The sequence below is a fragment of the Ascaphus truei genome, chromosome 5 (assembly GCF_040206685.1).
Source record: "Ascaphus truei isolate aAscTru1 chromosome 5, aAscTru1.hap1, whole genome shotgun sequence".
NCBI classification, from domain to species: Eukaryota; Metazoa; Chordata; class Amphibia; order Anura; family Ascaphidae; genus Ascaphus; species Ascaphus truei.
This window is the reverse complement of record NC_134487.1, coordinates 140,199,140-140,219,838: the sequence shown is the minus strand read 5'-3', so window position 1 is coordinate 140,219,838 and position 20,699 is coordinate 140,199,140. Positions and strand designations below refer to the sequence as shown.

At 39.2% G+C, this 20,699-nt stretch overlaps 1 protein-coding gene across 1 annotated transcript; it reads right to left on the bottom strand.

Moving 5' to 3' along the window:
• Positions 1-16,600: 16,600 nt before the first annotated feature.
• Positions 16,601-19,791, bottom strand: LOC142494678 (uncharacterized). The gene is made up of 3 exons (XM_075599111.1): positions 19,485-19,791; positions 18,016-18,093; positions 16,601-17,652 (listed from the first exon to the last, which is right to left on the bottom strand). Exons 1-3 carry the CDS (start codon positions 19,759-19,761, stop codon positions 16,601-16,603), a joined length of 1,407 nt encoding a protein of 468 aa, XP_075455226.1. The 5' UTR covers positions 19,762-19,791.
• Positions 19,792-20,699: the final 908 nt, after the last annotated feature.

Here is a 20,699-nt window from a genome sequence, read left to right as displayed (position 1 = left end):
ATCGGCGTAAACGCGCCACAACTATCATCCTACAGGCTGCCTACAGAGGGATGAAAATTCGTCAGTTTAATCGCCGGAATAAAGCAGCCTGTGTTCTTCAATCATTCTACCGTGCCCGCATGGTACGAAACAGGTTCCTCATTATGAAAGGAGCAACTATACAAATTCAGTCTCTGACTAGGATGACACAAAACAGGATTCGCTATCAAACCCTGAGAAAGGCATCACTGGTTATCCAGCGGTACTTTCGCCTGAATAAATGTAGGCCTCAGGAAAGAGAGGCCCAAGGCTACATGCCTGCCGGCTGCAAAGGTAAAATGCCACACAGTACTGCCAGAGTTATTGAGAGCCCCATCAAGGTGAAGGTGCTCCAGGTAATTAGCGCTTCATCTTCTAAGTACCATATAATTGCCCCAAAGGGAAAATCCCAAATCTCTAAGAGTGAAGATGGTTGTGAGAAAATACATGGCAGTAAGAAGTACCATAAAGGTTCAAAGGTTGCAAAGCAAAAGCGACGAAGGTCAACGTTGGCCTTGAATTTATCCAGATCTCGCCACTCTGGGCCACAATATAAAGACAAAGACTATCCGGCCCCAGAGTTCAGTCAGAAGCTAAAGAAACAGTCCAGTCATTTGCAGGTTACAGCGGCCTATGAAATAAAGTCAGGAAATGTAATGGACTGGAAGTCAAAGAAAAAAAAAATGTGTTTGGGGAATTGACCGATATTTTTTTTTTGTTATTACACGTGTGGACTATGTCACGGACACTTAACTATGCAAATAAGCTGTTGTAGTTAAGGTATATTAGGCCTCTAGAATAAGCATTTTGTCAATATTACAATGTTATATTGGTTCTCTGTGTTGAAAATGTAGCTAAACTACAAATTAATATACAGGGTTGATGGCCCTTTTTGTTGGTAAATATATGAGGTTCATATTCTAGAGTAGAAAAACCCAGGGAGGTAATAGAAATTGTCTGGTTTTGTGAATATATTTAGCATATCCTGGGTTGTAAGAATGTGTGCTAGACACTTATTTTTCAAAATAGTTCCCTAATAGAGAGCAACAAAATATGTTTGCCAAGTATAGTCTCTTATGACGAAACCTATTGTCCATAATTGCCGTGGAAAAAGTTCATATTCGTGTCATGTGAATACTTAATGTTGTGCTGAGGAGTTAGCTCAAGTATTTCAGGTAGGACGCTCACCCCAGTGAGGTCCATGGCCGCTCACCCCAGTAGGTGTGAGCTGGGGAGGGGGATATGTGACATTGTCCAAAGATGTTAGGCAGCTTTCTGCCCCATTTTAGGTCAGAAAGTGCAGGAATAGTTAAAAATTATCCGTTCCACAGCTTCCCATTAACTCAGGCAGCTGGATGGAAAATCCAGACCACAGATTACAATGGCTCTAGTTCTCCCTCACCTGCTCTTCTAATCACATGCACAGGTATTTAGAACAGAGAGGTTTTGCATTTCACTCTCTCTCCTTAGAGCCTGGAGGCTGGGGGTATCGCTGCTCCCCTGTTTCCAGTTTCGGGGTGGACGGCCCCTCCAAGTATCACAGTACCAGAGGATTTGCCTGGACACTTGGCACCACGAACAGATAAGACAAAACAAATGGTTATTGCTGTTGCTAAAAGACTGCTGTATCTAAGTGACCCTAAATGAGAGAGCATTGTTTTAAGCTGGGGAACCAGGTTAGTTGGCCAGCAGCTGTTAGAGAGACTGATTCTGATGTGTAGTTAGATCCCTGAAAGGGATAGGATTTTGTTTATATGATTTTGGTTTTATTTCTTAAAAATAACAGTGTGGGAAATACTGTAACACTGAAATGTGTGAACTGCTGAATGAAAGTATCTGAGTACCTCTAATCTACACTTGTTAAAGCTGCAGTACCTTTCTCGGATGAAAATAAAGCAGGCAGAAGCCTGAGTTAAACAGCATAATACTTTGCATGATCCTGTTTGTTGTATAATTAACCCTAGAAGACTGTGTCGGGAAGTTTGTCACAATATATATACACATATATATACATATATACATACATACAGATATATTATATATATATATATATATATATATATATATATATATATATACAAACAAACAACCTTCTTCTCTCCCTGTACCTTATATTCCCACTCTCCCTTCCTTATAGATTTTAAACTCATTGAAGCAGGGACCTCTTTACCTACTGTACAAATGTAAGGTAATGTTGATCTTTTATTGTTATTGTCTTTAAACCCCATTGTACTGCACTGCATAATATGTTGGCACATTATAAATAAATGATAAGACTAATATATAAAATGATCAATGTAATTCATTCTATTTTGATTGGGTCCATAGAAATTCCTCAGATATTTACTGTTCACCAGTTGTACTGTATAGGGTTTGCAAATTATTACTTGACAAAAAAAATTAAAAAGAACAATCTGGACTGACCATGTACAGCACCTGCAAATTCTCATAGCTACAAATAGTATTTTTTTAGTCAAATAGCCCTCACAGTATGTATTTATATACAGCTGAACCCCGTTATAACGCGGTCCTTGGGGTCCACAACCCCAAGACCGCGTTACAACCGGGGTTGCGTGAAAATTTCACCGGCATCAGCTCTCGAGCCTCCTCATTACAGATTTAATTCTCCTCCATTTTGCCGCCTTACCAGTGCTCTCCTCTTCCTGCTGATTTAACATTGACATGTACCTTGTGGCAATGTGTTGTAGAGGATAAATATATTTATAGGTTGTCTTGTCACACTAAGCCTATGGTGTAGAGGTAAGAAGCAAGGCATTGGTATCAGAAGGTCCCGAGTTCAATCCCTGCATATGTTTTGTACAAAATTTATTAATGTTTAATTGTGTCTGTGTCTGGTAGTCAATAAAGCATTGAATTGAATGTTTGGAAAAAAAAAAAATGATGGCATGCGACAGGCAGAGAGATGAGCACATGGACAGCAGGAAGAGGAGAGCGTAAGGCGGCAAAATGGAGGATTTGAGATGCAGGTAAGGTGGCAAAATGGAGGCTTTCAATTTGGGAGCCATGCTCAGACCGCGTTATAACCGATTTTGCGTTATAACGGGTCGCGCTATAACGGGGTTTACATATATATATATATATATATATATATATATATATATATATATATATATTAGTTTTGAGAGAACTAGTTCCAAAAATCAGGGCTCAGAAAAAAACAGAATGTTGTCTTTGTAATGATGAAGTTCACTGATGTTGGGGGTATTTAAACAATGAACGCTGCGTGAGACTCAATATGTAATGCCTGTGTGAAAACATAAGTCATGTATAGGTCTCTGTGAAAAGCTGACTGACCAAACATATATACCATGACAGGCCTATCTGCTAAATCAGTGAGATAAACATGAGCTTTATGGCAATAATGGCAGAAACCGGCATAGTACTCACGAATACAGCTACACAGTCCCCATGATGAGTGTGCCTCACGCTGAAGGTAACAAGGAGAAAACAGTCCGTAGAATCCAGAAGCGGAGCACAGCGGCAGTGAAACAAACAGGGGCTACAATCTGGCTAGGATATTAAAAACCTTTAATTATGTGGTGGTGGGGTGTTCTGACCCCCCCACCACCACATAATTAAAGGTTTTTAATGTCCTAGCCAGATTGTAGCCCCTGTTTGTTTCACTGCCGCAGTGCTCCGCTTCTGGATTCTACGGACTGTATATATATATATATATATATATATATATATATATATATATATAGTGTGTGTGTGTCTGAACTATTAACCTCTTCACTTACTATAATTTGATCATCATAGAGCTAATGAGGTAATAAATGCTCACTTTAAAGCCCTGTCAGCACCATAAGAAAATATTAATCATTATCAGCACTAATGGGAATGCATGCATTAAAGCTGTGACTAAATGTCAAGCAAGCGTGAAATGGAAATATACTGCAAAGGAGATCAGTGTGTTCCGTAGATGAGTCAAGTGCAATACTGAGCTGGAAGAGGAATTTGACGCTTATATCTGTTCCTGATATGAAGGTCAGGTTCAGCTGCGAGGTTCAGGAAACTGCAGTGGGAGAAGACGGTTCCAAATGTTTTCATTCCCCTTCATTGTCACAATAACAAGGGACACGTCTTTCTATAACCGTTATTATTATTTAATAAAAGGAGAAAATGAAATACATATTCCCACTGGAGATATAATACACAAAGTGTATATTGTCAGGCTAGTCCATCTTGTAATTATAATACAGTATGTTACCCAAGTAGCAGCACAAGGTAGAAATTACTAAACGGAGGCAAACTAATCTTTGTTAACAGTAAAGGCGTAATTTGCCAAACTGCATATTAATTAACAAACAAGTTACTAAGTCTGGTATAGCAACGTTTTTAGGTTTGTTACATTTAATCTTGAAACTTTTTTGGTGATGAAGTCAATGCTACCTTTGTTGGAATGAATCAATGCAACTTAAAATGAGAAACTACATCACTTACAGATGTTGTCCGTGTAGTATGGCCACACAGATATATAAATCTCAATTTACATATATGCAATGAGCAGCATAATTAATGCCAGTGTATTCATAAGATTTTGCATCTGTCCTGTCTTTTTGGATTTGTCCATTTCGGTAAATCTACATATATTTTCACCACAAAATGATGTGGATTTTGATGCATAAACAGCAATTTACTAAAATGCTAAGTGTTTACAAAATGTGGCCCTTTGTTTAAAAGACTGTGCTAGTCTGCATGGAAGCGCAAAGTACTGGTACATTCCTGATGTCGGGAAAACCTATTTATGTTAAATAATGGGGCAAACCTGCCTGGCCTCCATTTACAAAGAGTTTGTTATATATACAGTACATGCTGTAAGATCAGCAGACTCGTCTGACAGTAAAATTGTTACAAATACTGTATGTTGAACGGTATGCTTGTAAATAAGACTGTTCACTGTATGCCTTCATATTGTTATACTTTGATCACTGTTTCAACTCGGCCTCAGCACTATAGAGACCTGCAGAGCAATGACATACTTTGGCCACATTAATATAGTTTGCCCACATCTTCAACACTGGACTGTTTACATAAAAATAGAACGATAACTGTGGTTAAAGCACAGTGTGTGTATATAGCAATAACAAATAGAGGCCAGATAAAGTGAGAGCCTTTGAGCTGTCATTTCCTATGTACAATTTAAATGTCAACTTTTTGTTTTGGAATCGCTGCCAAGTTAACTCCCAAATCAAACAAGAGTTGTTGACGTTTTCATAGTTTATCAGTTCTGCTGGTGGTCAATGATAGAGCACACAGAGGTGTGTAATTAGGACTATCTTTGTATTTGATATGATAGACCAGTATAGCAAAATAACATATACTGGATGCTAAGAAAACAGGGAACACTTTTCTTTATTTATTTTAATTAGTACATTGGCTTTTCTTTTCCCTGCTTAGTTTTAAACATTTTTGTGTGTTAACATTTTAGAGCTAAAAAGAAGTACAAACCTTCATAAACTGTAGGTTGTATGTGTGAAGGTCGTTATGTGACTTCATACATATGACTTAGAGGGGCCTATTCACTAAACTTCGATAAGTGTATTTTTAGTGCAGTATTGCATTTGTAGCTATTCACAAAGCTTCGATAACAAGGCAATATCGCACTAAAACGTCTTTTAATCAAGCAATAACACTGTGGCTATAACAAGCCGTGCAGTAGCTGAAAAAATGGCCAAACTAGCATTTTTTTGCCAGCAGCTGCTATTCACTAAACTCTGATATGCATATCGTACTATAAAAACTTGCATTCTTTTGTCGTCAGCTAAAGGGTGGCGAGATCAGATTTGCGATATGCATAACAAGGGGTTTCTTTTATCTTTACTGAATAGGATTGATACCGGGTGTCTCCTGGGGTCCGTGTGCATCTCCGGGGCTTTCTGGTGGTCCCCGCATATTTATTTCCGGTCTGAAGACCCCCGGATTCAATCCTATGCAGTAAAAATAAAATTACAGCCAGTTTCATTACCTTAGTGGCTAATTGCTAAGGTAATGAAGGGGTTAAATAGAAGGCACTGCTTTATAGTTGGTACAGGGGGTGGTGAAGCTTGTAGTTGCCCTAGGGTGGGTATTTAGGCCTTGCGGGAGGGTTGCAGTAGGAGTTAACCCCTTCATTACCTTAGTGGTTACAACCTTAGTGGGTTATCCCCATGCGCTACCCTCCCGCAAGGCCTACACACCATCCTAGGGCAACTGCCACCTTCACCTAACCGCTGTACGCACAGCAATATACTGGAATGGGCAAAATTGCTATTAGCCAAAGATGGCTAATAGCGCGTTTCCCCATTCAAAAAAACATAACAGTGCAATACAATAAAATTAAGAATAAACCTCCCCCTCCACCCTCCCCCCCCCCCCCCCCCACAACCCCAATACACACTGTACTGGGCAGAATTCCTATTATTCAGGTATGGATAATAGCGCATTTTCCAATTACAAATACATCAGCCAGCTGTCAAAAAGTAAATTAAAGTTCTACTTACCCCTGCCAGGATGAAGGCCACCTTCGTCCTCATCACAGTCCTCCTCGTCCTCCGTAGGCATCAACATTATATATATAAAAAAAACTACTGGTCATTAACCCATTAATCACCTTAGTTTTTTTAGTTACCACTATAGTAATTAAGGGGTTAACCACCCTCCCCACTACCCACCTGGGAGGCCAAACCACCCTCTGCAGGCAACTACACCCACCCCCTCTACCCATTTATTGTTACAATGGTAATGAATGGGCAAGTTTAAAAAAAAAAACAGCCACAAAATAAAACACATGACATTTACAGTAAATAAAACAAGTATTTGACAATAAAGCCATGGATTGTGACTGAGGTAAACCATGTCCACAATATGGACATGGATTGCCACAATGACAATGAATGAGTAACCTAAAAAAGCCACATAACACAAAATACAATACATAACAATGAAAAAAAAACAAAAAACATTTGCCTAAAAAAGCATTGCTTGTCACTGTGCTTATCTATACCCAGAAACGGGCATAGATAAACATATTGGCAGTCAATGGGCAACCTAAAAAAAAACCACACTTAAATAAAATACAATCAATGTGTTTCTTACCTTTGTTGTCTTCACCCCCGTCCTACTCGGGCACCACCTCTTGACCCACCATGTAATGCTCCTCAATAGCCGATGCACAGAAGTCCACGATCACATGTTGATTGAAGAGACATCTCCAGTAAGTTCTTTCCTTCTTTCTTTTCTTCTGTCTTCTCTGCTGTATAATCCAAAAGGGGCAGAGTACCCCCATTCACCCACCCCCTCTACCCCCAATAAACCAGGTACTGTGGCTTCACCCATTCATCACCTTAGCGGTTGGCTACTAAGTTAAGGAAGCTGTTTAAAGGTTAATTTGAATAACATTGTATTGTAGCAGGGGTCTCCTCAGCAGAACTGCATTAATTTCAGGTTCGGGGACCCACTGCTTCCCGAGTTACAGGCCCCGGTATAGAGTGTCAGTATTTCCCGGCATTGTTTAAATGTCCCGCGTCATGTGACCGGGACATTTAAACACACAGGAGATACCGGCACATCATACTGGGAACCAGGGGACCCCGAGGCTGAAATTAAGGCGGTTCAGCTCAGGAGCCCGATGCTACAATACTCTGTTATTAAAATTAACATTAAAACTGCACGGTCGCCTGTAAGAGCTGTGCAGGGAGATGCAGTTCTTTCCGTGTATCTCTTCCATGCTGCAGTTTAAGCAAACACAAGTCGTGTGATAAGTCTTTATACTGCAGTAAGAACATGTAAACCTGCTCGGCAATGCACTGAACTTATCGAAGTTTAGTGAATAAGCCCCATAGTGTTTTTGTAAATGAAGTTTGATGCATTGAGTCATATTGAATACTTGATTGATACAGTTTAAATTAAAATATAATTATGTGCAGTTTGTATTATTAAATGTGGGTTATTATTGAAATATTTTTTATAATAAAAAAATATAATAAAATATTCATGCTGTGTCAAATAGATTTTTGGTTGATGTATAGCAAAGCCCGTGCTAACAATATAAGCAAAATCTTTGTGATTTTTGCCATTTTGGTGAATGATTTTGATGCAGGGCACAAATCATGTTTTAGTTTTAGTACATACTATTTACATTTTGCGTCATGCGCATCCATTTTGTGTGCCCCAAAATACTTGACAAAAACCATTTTTGATGTGTAAGTCATACTGTACATTGAGGAAAAAAAGGTTAGTATGTAGGTGCACCGAAGCGCACTATAATTTGTTATTTTAAGGTATCAATTTTAAGCCAAAAAAACAAATCTGCAGTGCTTAGTAGGCCCCTATGTTGTACACAGCACCACAACATACAGTATGCACTAAATTCCAGCTGTTCCAAAGAATTTACAATCTTATTTTATAACATTAGGTCTGGAGAAACAAAGTATCTTGACTAAGATCTCACACAGGACTAGCACTGGAACGAAGTGGGTAATTGTACATTGTCCAAAATGGCCGTTAAGGCTGTTTTCGTCTGAGAATCATCATGGAAGTCAATGGCAGTGTTTTGCCCGAAAATGGCTGCTTCAACAAAATAGAATTAGAATACAGCATTAGTTTCACTAAGGAGTGACATTGTTCACATTGGTAACAATCATTCAATCCCCTTTATACCAGTAGGAGTCAGTGGCGTGTTAAATATTTTGTAGCTTAATAAATACATCCATATGGATACGTTATAGCAAATGTGCCAATTTGTGTAATGTGCTTAGTCTTGAGCTACTTCTTCTCCTTGCAAGAAGGGCGATGAACAATTAGAAGAGGGGTTGCCAGTGCGCAGTTTATATGTTTGTTTCCTTCTCTGAGGGATACATTATTTTATGAAGTTTATAAATGTTAAGTTCTAAAACACTGGGCCTCATGCAGTAAGCGTTGATAAGGGAAATATGGCCATGTTATAGCCAAAATTGGGTTTGAGATTCAGTAAGCGCCGATAAGTGCTTCAAATCGCCAGGTTTCGGAGCCGATAATTTGGTTATGGCCAGTCGCCTGCCGATAAGCCTGTTTTCGACACTGATCGCCACTTTTTTAAATCGGCTGGATTCAACAAAAAAAAACAGCTTATCGGGGCTGATCGGCACTACGAAATTGAGATGTTATGGCCGATTTCTCCCGCCAACTAAAGTTGGCATTTTGGACGGGAGAACGATCGCTAAGGCTGCCGGAACGGCACTTAGAAAAAAAACATCTTCTGTACATCAATGGAAGTCAATGGAGCGGGGACGTATAACAGTATAGTACTGTTTACGTTTCATTGCTCACAATACAAGGGGGATTTGCATTACAGTGTGGGGGCATTCCCTGCATTGTGTCACAGCTGATGTGTCTTATTTGCATAACATTCGACTTTTACATGTTTTCAGCATTTGCGGGTCACATTACTCATCATGTGATGATGTGGCAAGGGAAAATACTATACTACACTCTTAAAGGAGAACCTCACATCATATCACACATTTTACTCAACTCAGCGACAATTATTTACATGATGTCACACATGTCACACATGTCACTCATACACAGTATATTCATCTTCCTTTACATTACACAATGCTTGTAATGTGACACGCATCTTTAAACGTTCATGTACATCTGTCTTCTCATGTTTACATATACTTTTGGGTCCTCCCTATTTTCATGACGTCACTTATTGGACGCTCAATCACATTGCATGTTTACATTGTAACCGTTGCATTACAAGCACTTCAACCTAACTTATACACACATGTACAGTAATTCATCATTGGGACACCTTGTAAACTCATTCTATACCAACTATCCTCCTTACACAAATGCATGCATATGCACACGACTATTCATTGTTGCCAACATGTCACAATAACATGGATAATTACACATGTTACACAAAACTTTTCCCACGTCAATCTCAGCCTTTTTGTCTCATTACATGACTGACTCTTGCGTTCACAAGTGTTACATGCATTGCACATGCAACTATTTATTTGCAAGCAATCTTTGTACAAAGCTTCACGTCACATCATTGCCAAATATCATCATTCCCTGCAGAATACACACAACAAATACTTAGAACAACAAGTGCACACAGCTTGCCACAGAAGTACTTTATTGTGTTAATGTAACACCTTGCATTTTACTATGTCACCTGACATCATCACATACCTATTTAAAGGACGCACATTACCTGCTCATTCACAGCTACTCATTTCAAAATGTTGCGAATGTTTAGGAGACGCAGGAACATTCTTTTCTATGACATGCTTGCTGATCAAGAGAATGATATAGGGCAAGGTAGGGACACACCGAGGGACAGTGACAGTGACGCGGATACGACAGGGACAGGGAGAGGGACAGGAGATCAGAGGAGAAGACAGAGGAGACAACTTGTGCCTCGTCCGCGTCTGTACAGGGAGAGAACCCTGTTAGATGGGATGAGTGAGGAGGAGATTGTAAGTCGCTATCGTTTGAGTTCAGCAGCAATCTTAGCTCTTTATGAGGAGATAAGGGGGGATTTAGATTTTTTCACAGCCAGAGGTCGTGCAGTCCCTGGGCTTGTTAAAATGCTGTGCTCATTACATTATCTTGCTTCCGCGTCATACCAGACAACTGTGGGCATAGTGGGCGGGGTCTCGCAATCTACATTCTCGCGGGCCTTGACCCAGTTTCTCTATGCACTCAATAGACGCGCTAGGAATTATATTCATTTTCCTACAGAGGCGACAGAGTGGCTGGAAGTCAGGACTGGCTTTTATAATATAGCAGGGATACCATGTGTGCTGGGTGCAATCGATTGCACACATGTTGCTTTGATTGCACCTAGTCAGAGTGAGCATGTGTACCGCAATCGGAAGCACTACCATTCACTCAATGTACAGGTGGTATGTGATGCCACGATGAGGATAATGCATGTGGTACCCAAGTTCCCTGGTTCCAGTCACGATTCCTCTATCCTGAGGAAGTCTTCAGTCTTCCATGCGTTCGAAGAGGGACATTTTGAACCTGGTTGGCTGCTGGGTGAGTACATATTTACATGTTCTAACACAAAACACATGTTGATTTAGGAATGTTGGCATTGTACAATTTGATCACTAATGTCAGCTTATGTGTGCTCCATTCATTATAGGTGACTCAGGATACGGAATTAGGCCGTGGCTCTTGACTCCGGTGCTAAACCCTCAAACTGAAGCAGAGGACAGGTACAATGCAGCCCATATATCTACAAGATCTGTTATAGAGAGGACATTTGGCCTACTCAAGACCAGGTTTAGGTGTCTGGACAGAACTGGTGGGGCTCTTCTATACAAGCCTCAAAAAGTGTCTGATATTATCCTTGCCTGTTGCATTTTGCACAATGTTGCACTCAGGCACAATGTACAGTCAGACCTAGCTGAGGCTTTGGTAGACGAGCATCCCACCCATGTAGCTGCTGAAAATGAACAAACAGCCAGTGGTGGCCAGACACGACAGAATCTCATCAATTCATTTTTTTCTTGTAAGTACAAACTCATATGTTCCTAGTACTACTTTTATAGTTTAATTATGTTATATTAACAATAATGTTTCTTTATATAACCTTCTGTTAGGACACAGATGAATATGGGTTGCACACCTTTCTTTTCTCTGCTGTGTGCACAAAGGGATGTGGCACCGGTATGTTATTGTTGCACAGGTTATATAATCCCTCTTCAATTGTACTTTAGTTGTGTGTATGTGAATACAACTTGGGTAACAAAGCAATAATATTTTAGCATTGTGTTATTCCTTATGCTAAGACAAAACACATATTATGCCCATAATCATTCATGCTTCTAGTATGCTTACATACAATGTTATTGGTGCAGTGTAACATGTACATCCATATGATGTGTACACCAGGCTGATTTACATTTTGAATGTCATGAAATATACATGGTGTTGTACATTTAACACCAAATACACACTTTGCTGTGTTGTTTACGGTACTGAAGATGGCATGTCAATGTTTGCAATTTATATATTGTTCCTTTGCATTATAGGTATATCTCCAGTATGACTGATCATGGTATGTATATTTGCTGACATCTCTCATAAGATGTGGCTACCTCAATCTTCCTATAATTATTGGAACTAAAAACCCAACATATTGGTTTAAACACAAATGTTACATATATGTACTTTCTGTATCATGTATATGCATTTAGCTACTCTTGAGCTTTCATGTGCATTGTATTACAAAATGATTACTCACATTTCATCACATTTTATGTATGTTTCCTTATAATTTCCATTAATGTAATATAGAGGTGGTTGGAGAAAAGGGGATAACTGTACTTATTTGTTTACTTACGGGAGCACATTCATCACTAGCATAGACACACTTTTTAAGACAACTGTTTGTGTCTCTATCAATTGGTGTAGGATCCATGTATAACACCGACAAATGATAACACCAGCTTTATTATGGTAGCTTATATCATCATATTGACTATACTATGTATTTCTAAACGATTAATAAACACAGTAAACTATAGTTAGTTAGGTTAATGAAATATACACAGAAACGTACTTCATAACATGATGGTGATGTCATATTCAGAACATCATGCATTGGAGGGGACCATAACATCTGGCCAGTAACATTATTTGCTACAGTCCCAAACCATTTTATCTACATACCCATGTAACAAGAGATTTTAAAAATAAATGGCTACTTGGTTGTAAGTGTCCTTTACATTGGGAGAAGGAGTGGCTCACTGAGTAAAGACACACACTGGCACTGATAGTTTGAAGCAGGGGAGTCTGGTTCAATTCCCGGTGTGGGCTCCTTGTGACCTTGGCCAAGTCACTTTATCTCCCTGTGCCTCATGCGGCAAAAAAACATTTGTACGTTCCACGGGCCAGGGACCTCAGGCTGAAACATGTGTCTGTAAATCGCTGCGTACAACTAGCAGCCCTATACATGAACATGCTCATATTATTATTATTATTGTTACATAGTTTCGACAGTCATACGTTCCATTACATATTAGAATACACAAATGTGTTAGCAGAGTGGGAATGGTTGTTATATATAAAACACACCATGTCATAAAATGTTAGTAGTCATTAAAGAACACTCAATAAAAATTCATGAGGCACTCTTTTGCAACATCATTATGTTAATTAAGTGCTTATGCAATATAGGCATAAGGGTATCACATTTTTAATTGTTTGTTAATAAGCGCTGCAAGCAATATAAAATTAGTTCCATATGTAGTATAGTAGTCGGTGGCTCCTCCTCACAATCATCTCATATAAAGGTAGACTCTTCTGAAATCATACATTGATCCGATTGTATCTTCCCCGACATCTCTGAAATACAGCAAACACATGATGGTCAAAGATGGCACCTTACTAGATATGCATCCGTGACAACGCGTTACGCAGCTCTATATGATTGTGTAGATACACACGTCACTCACTTATATGTTAGAAGTAAAACTGTTCATCAGTATGTAATGTTTCTTTAAATTTGTAGCAGGCATAACTATGTATAAGAAGTGAACGTTGCCTGTATACTGAAAGATGTGCGCGCACATCTTTGTGTGCGCACGCACTTCACGCTTGGCTCCACTAACTGTTAGCGCATGCGCAAAACAAAGCGTACGTTGTGCGTTCAATACATGTTGAAAATACCAGTAAACATAACATCTTTATTTCAAATACAATGAAGACGAAACTACATTCGTTCTAAACGAGTACATCTGTATTCTTTTTAAACAGACGTGTTTGAACAGAAAGCACGGCCGATAACACAATGCGCAAATGCAATACGTGTGACGTCATGTTAAGCCAGCGTGAAACGCACGCTAACACTCCTCCCACTCAATTAACATTCGGCTAACGCCCAGGGTACGCCTACAAACACTGAGCCGCACGCATCACACACTGCAGTTACCGTTACTATAACAAAACATGACAGCCAATAGGCTTTGAGGCGCGCACGTCGCTTGGGGGCGGGACTTACATCACTAATCCTTTTTAAGGACGCCTTGGCCCATGACAAGGGTCCCACGTCATACGTGGTGGACCCGGTTTTCAATGTTGTAGATGTTGCATGATAACAAAACAGGTATGTGTTAGAGTAATGGTAAAATGTTGCTAATATGTTTAAAGGGATAGGAAAGTACGTATATTTATTCCGTCAGCAATGTGTACTACTCTTTCAGGTCCTACTATATTGTATTAGGAAACAATTTGTTTGTGATCGCTACATGTTATGCAGTCTGCAATGTTACGCTGTATCCACGCATTGAAAGTGAAAATGGTGGTTACAAAAAAAAAAAAAATTTAAACGCAGAGTCAACGCATAACGATTGTTATATTTACCATTCTTCTAGAATTAACTCTTCGCCTGGCTGCAACTGGTCGCTCCAGAAATGCAAGCCATTTTCATCCACGCTTAACCCAACCGCTGAATCCAGTATGGCACATATCTCCTCCAGGATGCGCTCATAGGAATCGCCACTGCTTTCTTCAAATAATTGGTCGGGAGGTAGGTTCATTTCTTCCGGTTCCCATTCCAATGCAATTTCAGCTGAAAGGCTTGGTACATAATCATAGTACTTTTGTTCTTGTACAATGTGGGTTTCAGGAATGGAGGCTGCAGATATTGCAGCACGTATCGATTCAAACGGATCAGTAGTAGCGGATACATTGCTATTGCCATTAGGAATAAATATGCCTTTCACGACAATATAAGTGCCGTCTTTCAGGATAAATTGTTTTTCCGGGGCAATCTTCCAGAAACCATAGGTGTGTTGTAGCTTATCCTGGTCACGTTCAAAAAAGTCATTACTTGATAAAGTGAATCTTATTGAGGAATTAAAATTCCGTGCATGCTTACGGTCTTGGTAATAAGGATATTTTGCTCGAATGAAATCATCGATTTGGCGTGTGCTTGCTTTCTGTCCGCGACTGTTCAAGATGGCTTCACAGATCATGTACTTATACCCTAAAAGGGGATTAATATTGTTAACGAATTCATCAGCCATGTCTGAGTAGCACAAAAGCTGTGTGCAGGTCTGTGTTATTTGCTCATCAAAATGAATGTGCTGAATGGCTAACAAACTCCTGTTTTTCCTTGTCAAGGTCAACAAAAGTAACTACTTTGACTCCTTATTTCAAACGCCAATTGGATTTGTTTGTCTAATTGGGTTAACAGTTGTGGTTCGTGATATGGGACTGTGGGAGAAACATTTCTCCTTCTTTTATCTCGTTTGTGAAAAACATCCCTAGACTGTTAATGCGTTCACATAGTGTTTTTTTGAAAACTAACAAAGACCAGTGTGTGAAAATATTTCTTAGCCAGGCATATCAGTAAAAACACACCTGCAAAAAGAAATGTTTTTTCCCCGCTTACATTTCTGTGTGTATGTGAAAGTCTGGTTAACTCCCTGTCTGCATGAGTTTAAATACGTGTGTATATATATATATATATATATATATATATATATATATATATATATATATATATATATATATATATATATAAATATATCTCTTATAAAAATATATATATATTTATATATAATATTTTTTTTTTTTTTATATTGCAGGAGTACACACAACATTGATGGCATTAAGTATACCTTGTATGAAACCTATTTAAATGGTGAGAAACATGATTGAATGAAGTAATAAACATTTGTTTAAGCACAATACTGTTAGAGTCTCATACTTAGGATATTTCTCAAACATTAGGCCTGTATTATTAAAATAGTGTTTTCACAAGGAAGCATGAAGTGTATTAGTTTGTGTATACCAGTTTATATAGTACTATATATATATATATATATATATATATATATATATATACACACACATATATATATACACACATATATATATACACATATATATATACACATATATACATATATATATACACATATATACATATATATATACACATATATACATATATATATACACATATATACATATATATATACACATATATACATATATATATACACATATACATATATATATATACACACTCACACACTCACACTCACACACACTCAGTGTGTGTGTGTGTGTGTGTGTGTGTGTGTATATATATTATTATACATTCTGAGATGTTATAGAAACGAACACACAACTGATTAAAGGACAAAATTACAATGGCCAAGCAAGGCAAAGGTAAGTAATAATTTACACATAATCCTGCTGTACACGTACAAGAAAGATGTTTGCACTTACTTAGGTGTTTTAATAATTGCATGTGACTAATATGCATATGCAATTCTTACATCAATTAACACACCCAAATGCAATGTTTTGCTGCAAAGTCAATGGCAGCTTCTCTAAACTTAGCAACTGGCTCCTGGTGGACCATTACTGAACAGACGATTACAACATAAATATTTATAACACAATTAATTATGAGTGTTAACATTTCCAAAACTTCACGTGTACAAGAACATAGTTGAAAGTTTGGAAACAACACAGTCTTCAGCATACATACAATAGTAATTAGATAATCTGAAGTCAACAAAACAAGGCCAAACACATATTTTCTGAATTATAACATTTATTTTTTTTGTTCCTTTTGCGAGCGAGTAACAGGCCTGCTTGTTGTCTCTTGAATTTTCCTTTTTCTTTTGCCACCAACTTTAGGCACAACAGAGCCACTTTGAGTGGCCTCTGGCACTTCACGGGCAGGGCTTGTGGCCAGTGACTGTTCACCTACGGGGCTTGTGGCCAGTGACTCACCTACAGGGCTTGTGGCCAGTGACTCACCTACAGGGCTTTTGGGCAGTGATTCACCTACAGGGCTTTTGGGCAGCGATTCACCTACAGGGCTTTTGGGCAGCGATTCACCTACAGGGCTTTTGGGCAGCGACTCACCTACAGGGCTTTTGGGCAGCGATTCACCTACAGGGCTTTTGGGCAGCGACTCACCTACAGGGCTTTTGGGTAGTGACTGTTCACGGACAGGGCTTGTGCCCAGTGACACATGTGAGCAAGTTGGTAGACACTGCACAAGTGATGGTTGGTCTGTTTCATGTGTGTCTTGTTTTGTTTTTGTCGCCTCCTTTGTAGGTGTCTGCTGCTGAATTTGTACAGATGGCAGCGGTAGGATGTCATCAGGAACCTGCACAGCAATGTCTGCTACTTGACCGGTAACATTTGGGCCTGGTGAATGAATATCAGATGAATGTGGTGAAAACTGACCTGCATGAACAGATCCTGGCTGGGAGGTGTTGAATTGTGGTACATTAGTCATTCTCCAGTAATTAGCTTGTGTTTGCTGAACAACTAATGCTTCGAATGAGGTGTTGATTTTTTGCAACTGTTTAGGCACTTCAATGAAGACTCTGTGGAGATGTGCCAATTGTGATACTGTTTCTTCCTGCAGTCCAATCATCCTTTCCAGCACTGTCATCATGTCTGAATGGCGACGATTTTCTGCGTCCACTATTTTTCCCTCTGAAGCTACAATTGCATCGTATGTGGAAGTTGATGGACGATTTGGCGGTACAACAGTTTCTATTGGCACCTCTTCATGGTCACATGATTGTATTTCAGTCTCTTCTGTGGCGTCATCCTCATCATACTCATCATCCTCATCACCATGATGTTCTAAAAAGAAATGTACACATTATTAAATGGCATGTTAATGTATGCTGTGTTACTATGTAATTGTACTGTGTCCTAAGTAACACCTAACATGTTAGCATACGTTTTATAACCTCATTAAAAACTACCTTGACTTACGAATAATGTTTGGACTCAGTATGAAATATGAATGAATGAAAAGTTGCTCTAAACTCAGAAGTCCTACATGATAATTAACATCACTAACACAATACATGTTGCCTTACACTTAATTTTCACTGACACTAAGTAATCCTATTTAAAGAAGATGTGCAAAACAAATAATGCACATGACAACATAACATATAGAAGAGCACATATTATATGGCCAGCAAATGATACACTCACCTTCTAGTAGTGTTGAGCTGGCTGACCCAGGTGAAGACACTTGTTCCATCTCAGGTGACACATGTCCTCCAGGGGCAACTATATATAACAATAACATAAGTTTTACATTTACATGTGTAAATATTGAACAAACACTTATTGTATGTTCTGTATTTATGATTAACTAACAACATCAGTTCCTTAACCGAAAATGTGTGTGAAAGTGAACATAAATAGTTGTAATAACACTGTACATGCCTGTGTACTTAGAATTTTTGAGTTCCCTAACATACAACATACTATGTTTCTGCAGTAATGCGTGAGGATAAATAGATTAAATGAGTACATAAAAATCATATGTTGTGTAGTGATATCAGTATCATAATGTACATAACTATCATGAGATGACCATTCACAATGGTTATCATGAAGGTGGTCATATTGCAAAAAGTGTTGTTTTTGGTAGAGGATATGTGTGGTACATTAATCGAAGATGTGGCACACCTGAATGTGGCTGTGACTCAACAAGACAACACATGCAGTGTGTGATAATGTGTCTTTCATAGTAGTTCAACTATAGATATGAGTGAACTAATGTGTGACGTACGGTTTGATAAGTAATGAGTTGTTGGGGCATTTAGTAGCTAGAGTTAAGCTTTCAAATGAGTGTGATTAACTTCAGTTGTGCTATTCAGGTTGTAAGAAAGGTATTCCCTTCCCCAAAAAGCCTAATCAGCCACACCTTTCAATGACTTGAAACAGGTGCAAATGGTGTGAACTAAGTTGACCGTGAAATGAGGCTGTAATTAGTGTGTGTGCTGAACCCCACCCCCTCTGTTGAAGTGTATGCTGTGATGAGATATTAATTGCAGCTGCTTTAACACAATGGTAGATGAGCTAAGTAGTCATCTGCAGTGTTTAAGTTATGAAAACAATGACATAACATATGATACGTGTGCCTCATTATGCTGTCTGTATATGACATAAAGCAAAAATGGACCTTTTCATAAGCAACTATAGATGTGTTAGTGCCAGTGATGTTTGTAGGCCGTTACATGCAATTTCTTTGATGCATGCTTAAAATAGGCAGTAATGTCATGTTTGTCGGAGTAAAATCAATAAAATACACAATAATATGATACATATTTCTGTTCTGTACCTGTAGCTACTAATAATTTCTCATGAACATGTGTTACACATGTGTACTACCCTGTTGTTCCCCATCTTCGCCCACCATCAATTGCTTCCACTGCAGCTATGCATTTTGGGAATTCACATGTAAATGAGCACGCAATGGCACGTGCTATATTAGTTACTGCTTTTAGTAGGACTACTACATATATGTCTATTTTGAGATATATATATACAGAATCAGACATATACATATATAGATGCAGGTATGCTTATATTGTGAAGACAGTATAAAAAGCAGTGTAAATATGCAAAATAACTGTAAGCAACGACACGCCTAGTACAGTAATATTTATCACCTGCTGGAAATTGTGACGGATAAATTCCAATGTCACGGTCACCAGCCAAGCCTTCCACGACGACGGTAAGTAATTTTGGCCGAAGCAGCTCCTCCAATGGAGTCAATATGAGACGTTGTGGTGTGGGCCCACCTCCAGTGCCAGTAGCATGCACGCGTTGGTCTTGTATTTTCTTTTTCAATTTGGACCTAATATCATCAAATCTTTTCCGACAATGATACTTGTCCCTGACACTATTCCCACAGGCATTGACACCAATGACTATTGTGTCCCACATTTCTTTTTTGCTTGCTGCACTTGTCCGCCCTTGAAAAACATATAAAAGATATGAGGTAAATTAATAATAATATAAGCACCAGTTTCCTACACTGCTAGCTGTTCCAAGAGATAGCAAACATGCTGTTTTATGTGTAATATGTGCAGCACATGAGCATTCACTACTAAACCTATACATGTAAGCAAGGTTGCATTCATATTGTATGCAGTTCTGGCAAATTGACCGCCTGTGTTTAGTTGTCCTTGTAAGGCATGATAAAAAGCTGTGTTTCCACACTAATGAACATAGAAAGATATTGTGTACCCATATTTGCATATGAACAAAACTCAGATGACCTAGGATCACATGTATTTGAATAATAAATGTAAAGTTACACTTACCTACTAAATGTCCATAGAGACTGTCATAGTGCTCCAGAATGCCAGTGACAAGAGCCCTATTTTCCTGGTCATTGAAGCGAGGATTACGTGGCTTCTCCACACGTTTTTTCCGAGCAGGTTTAGGGTCAGAGCTTGGCTGGTGCTGACTGGACTCTCCTTCTTCCAATGGAAGAGCCTCCAAAAGCTGGCCACCAGCAAGCACGCCACCACCAGACACCCCATCAGCAACTGCGCCACCAGCAGCACTCCCAGCACCAGCACTCCCACTCCTAGCACCAGCACTCACACTCCTAGCACCAGCACTCACACTCCTAGCACCAGCACTCACACTCCTAGCACCAGCACTCCCAGCACCAGCACTCCCACTCACAGCAACAGCACTCCCACTCCCAGCACCAGCACTCCCACTCACAGCAACAGCACTCCCACTCCCAACAACAGCACTCCCACTCCCAACAACAGCACTCCCACTCCCAGCAACACCACTCGCAGCACCAGCACTCCCACTCCCAACAACAGCACTCCCACTCCCAGCAACACCACTCGCAGCACCAGCAC

Excerpts from the sequence above, each read along its gene's own strand:
- LOC142494678 (XM_075599111.1), bottom strand. The coding sequence starts at position 19,761 with ATGTGGGACACAATAGTCATTGGTGTCAATGCCTGTGGGAATAGTGTC. Across the intron at positions 18,094-19,484 it reads TCCGTCACAATTTCCAGCAG|TTGCCCCTGGAGGACATGTG; the intron begins GTGATAAATATT and ends TGTTATATATAG. Across the intron at positions 17,653-18,015 it reads CAGCTCAACACTACTAGAAG|AACATCATGGTGATGAGGAT; the intron begins GTGAGTGTATCA and ends ATTTCTTTTTAG.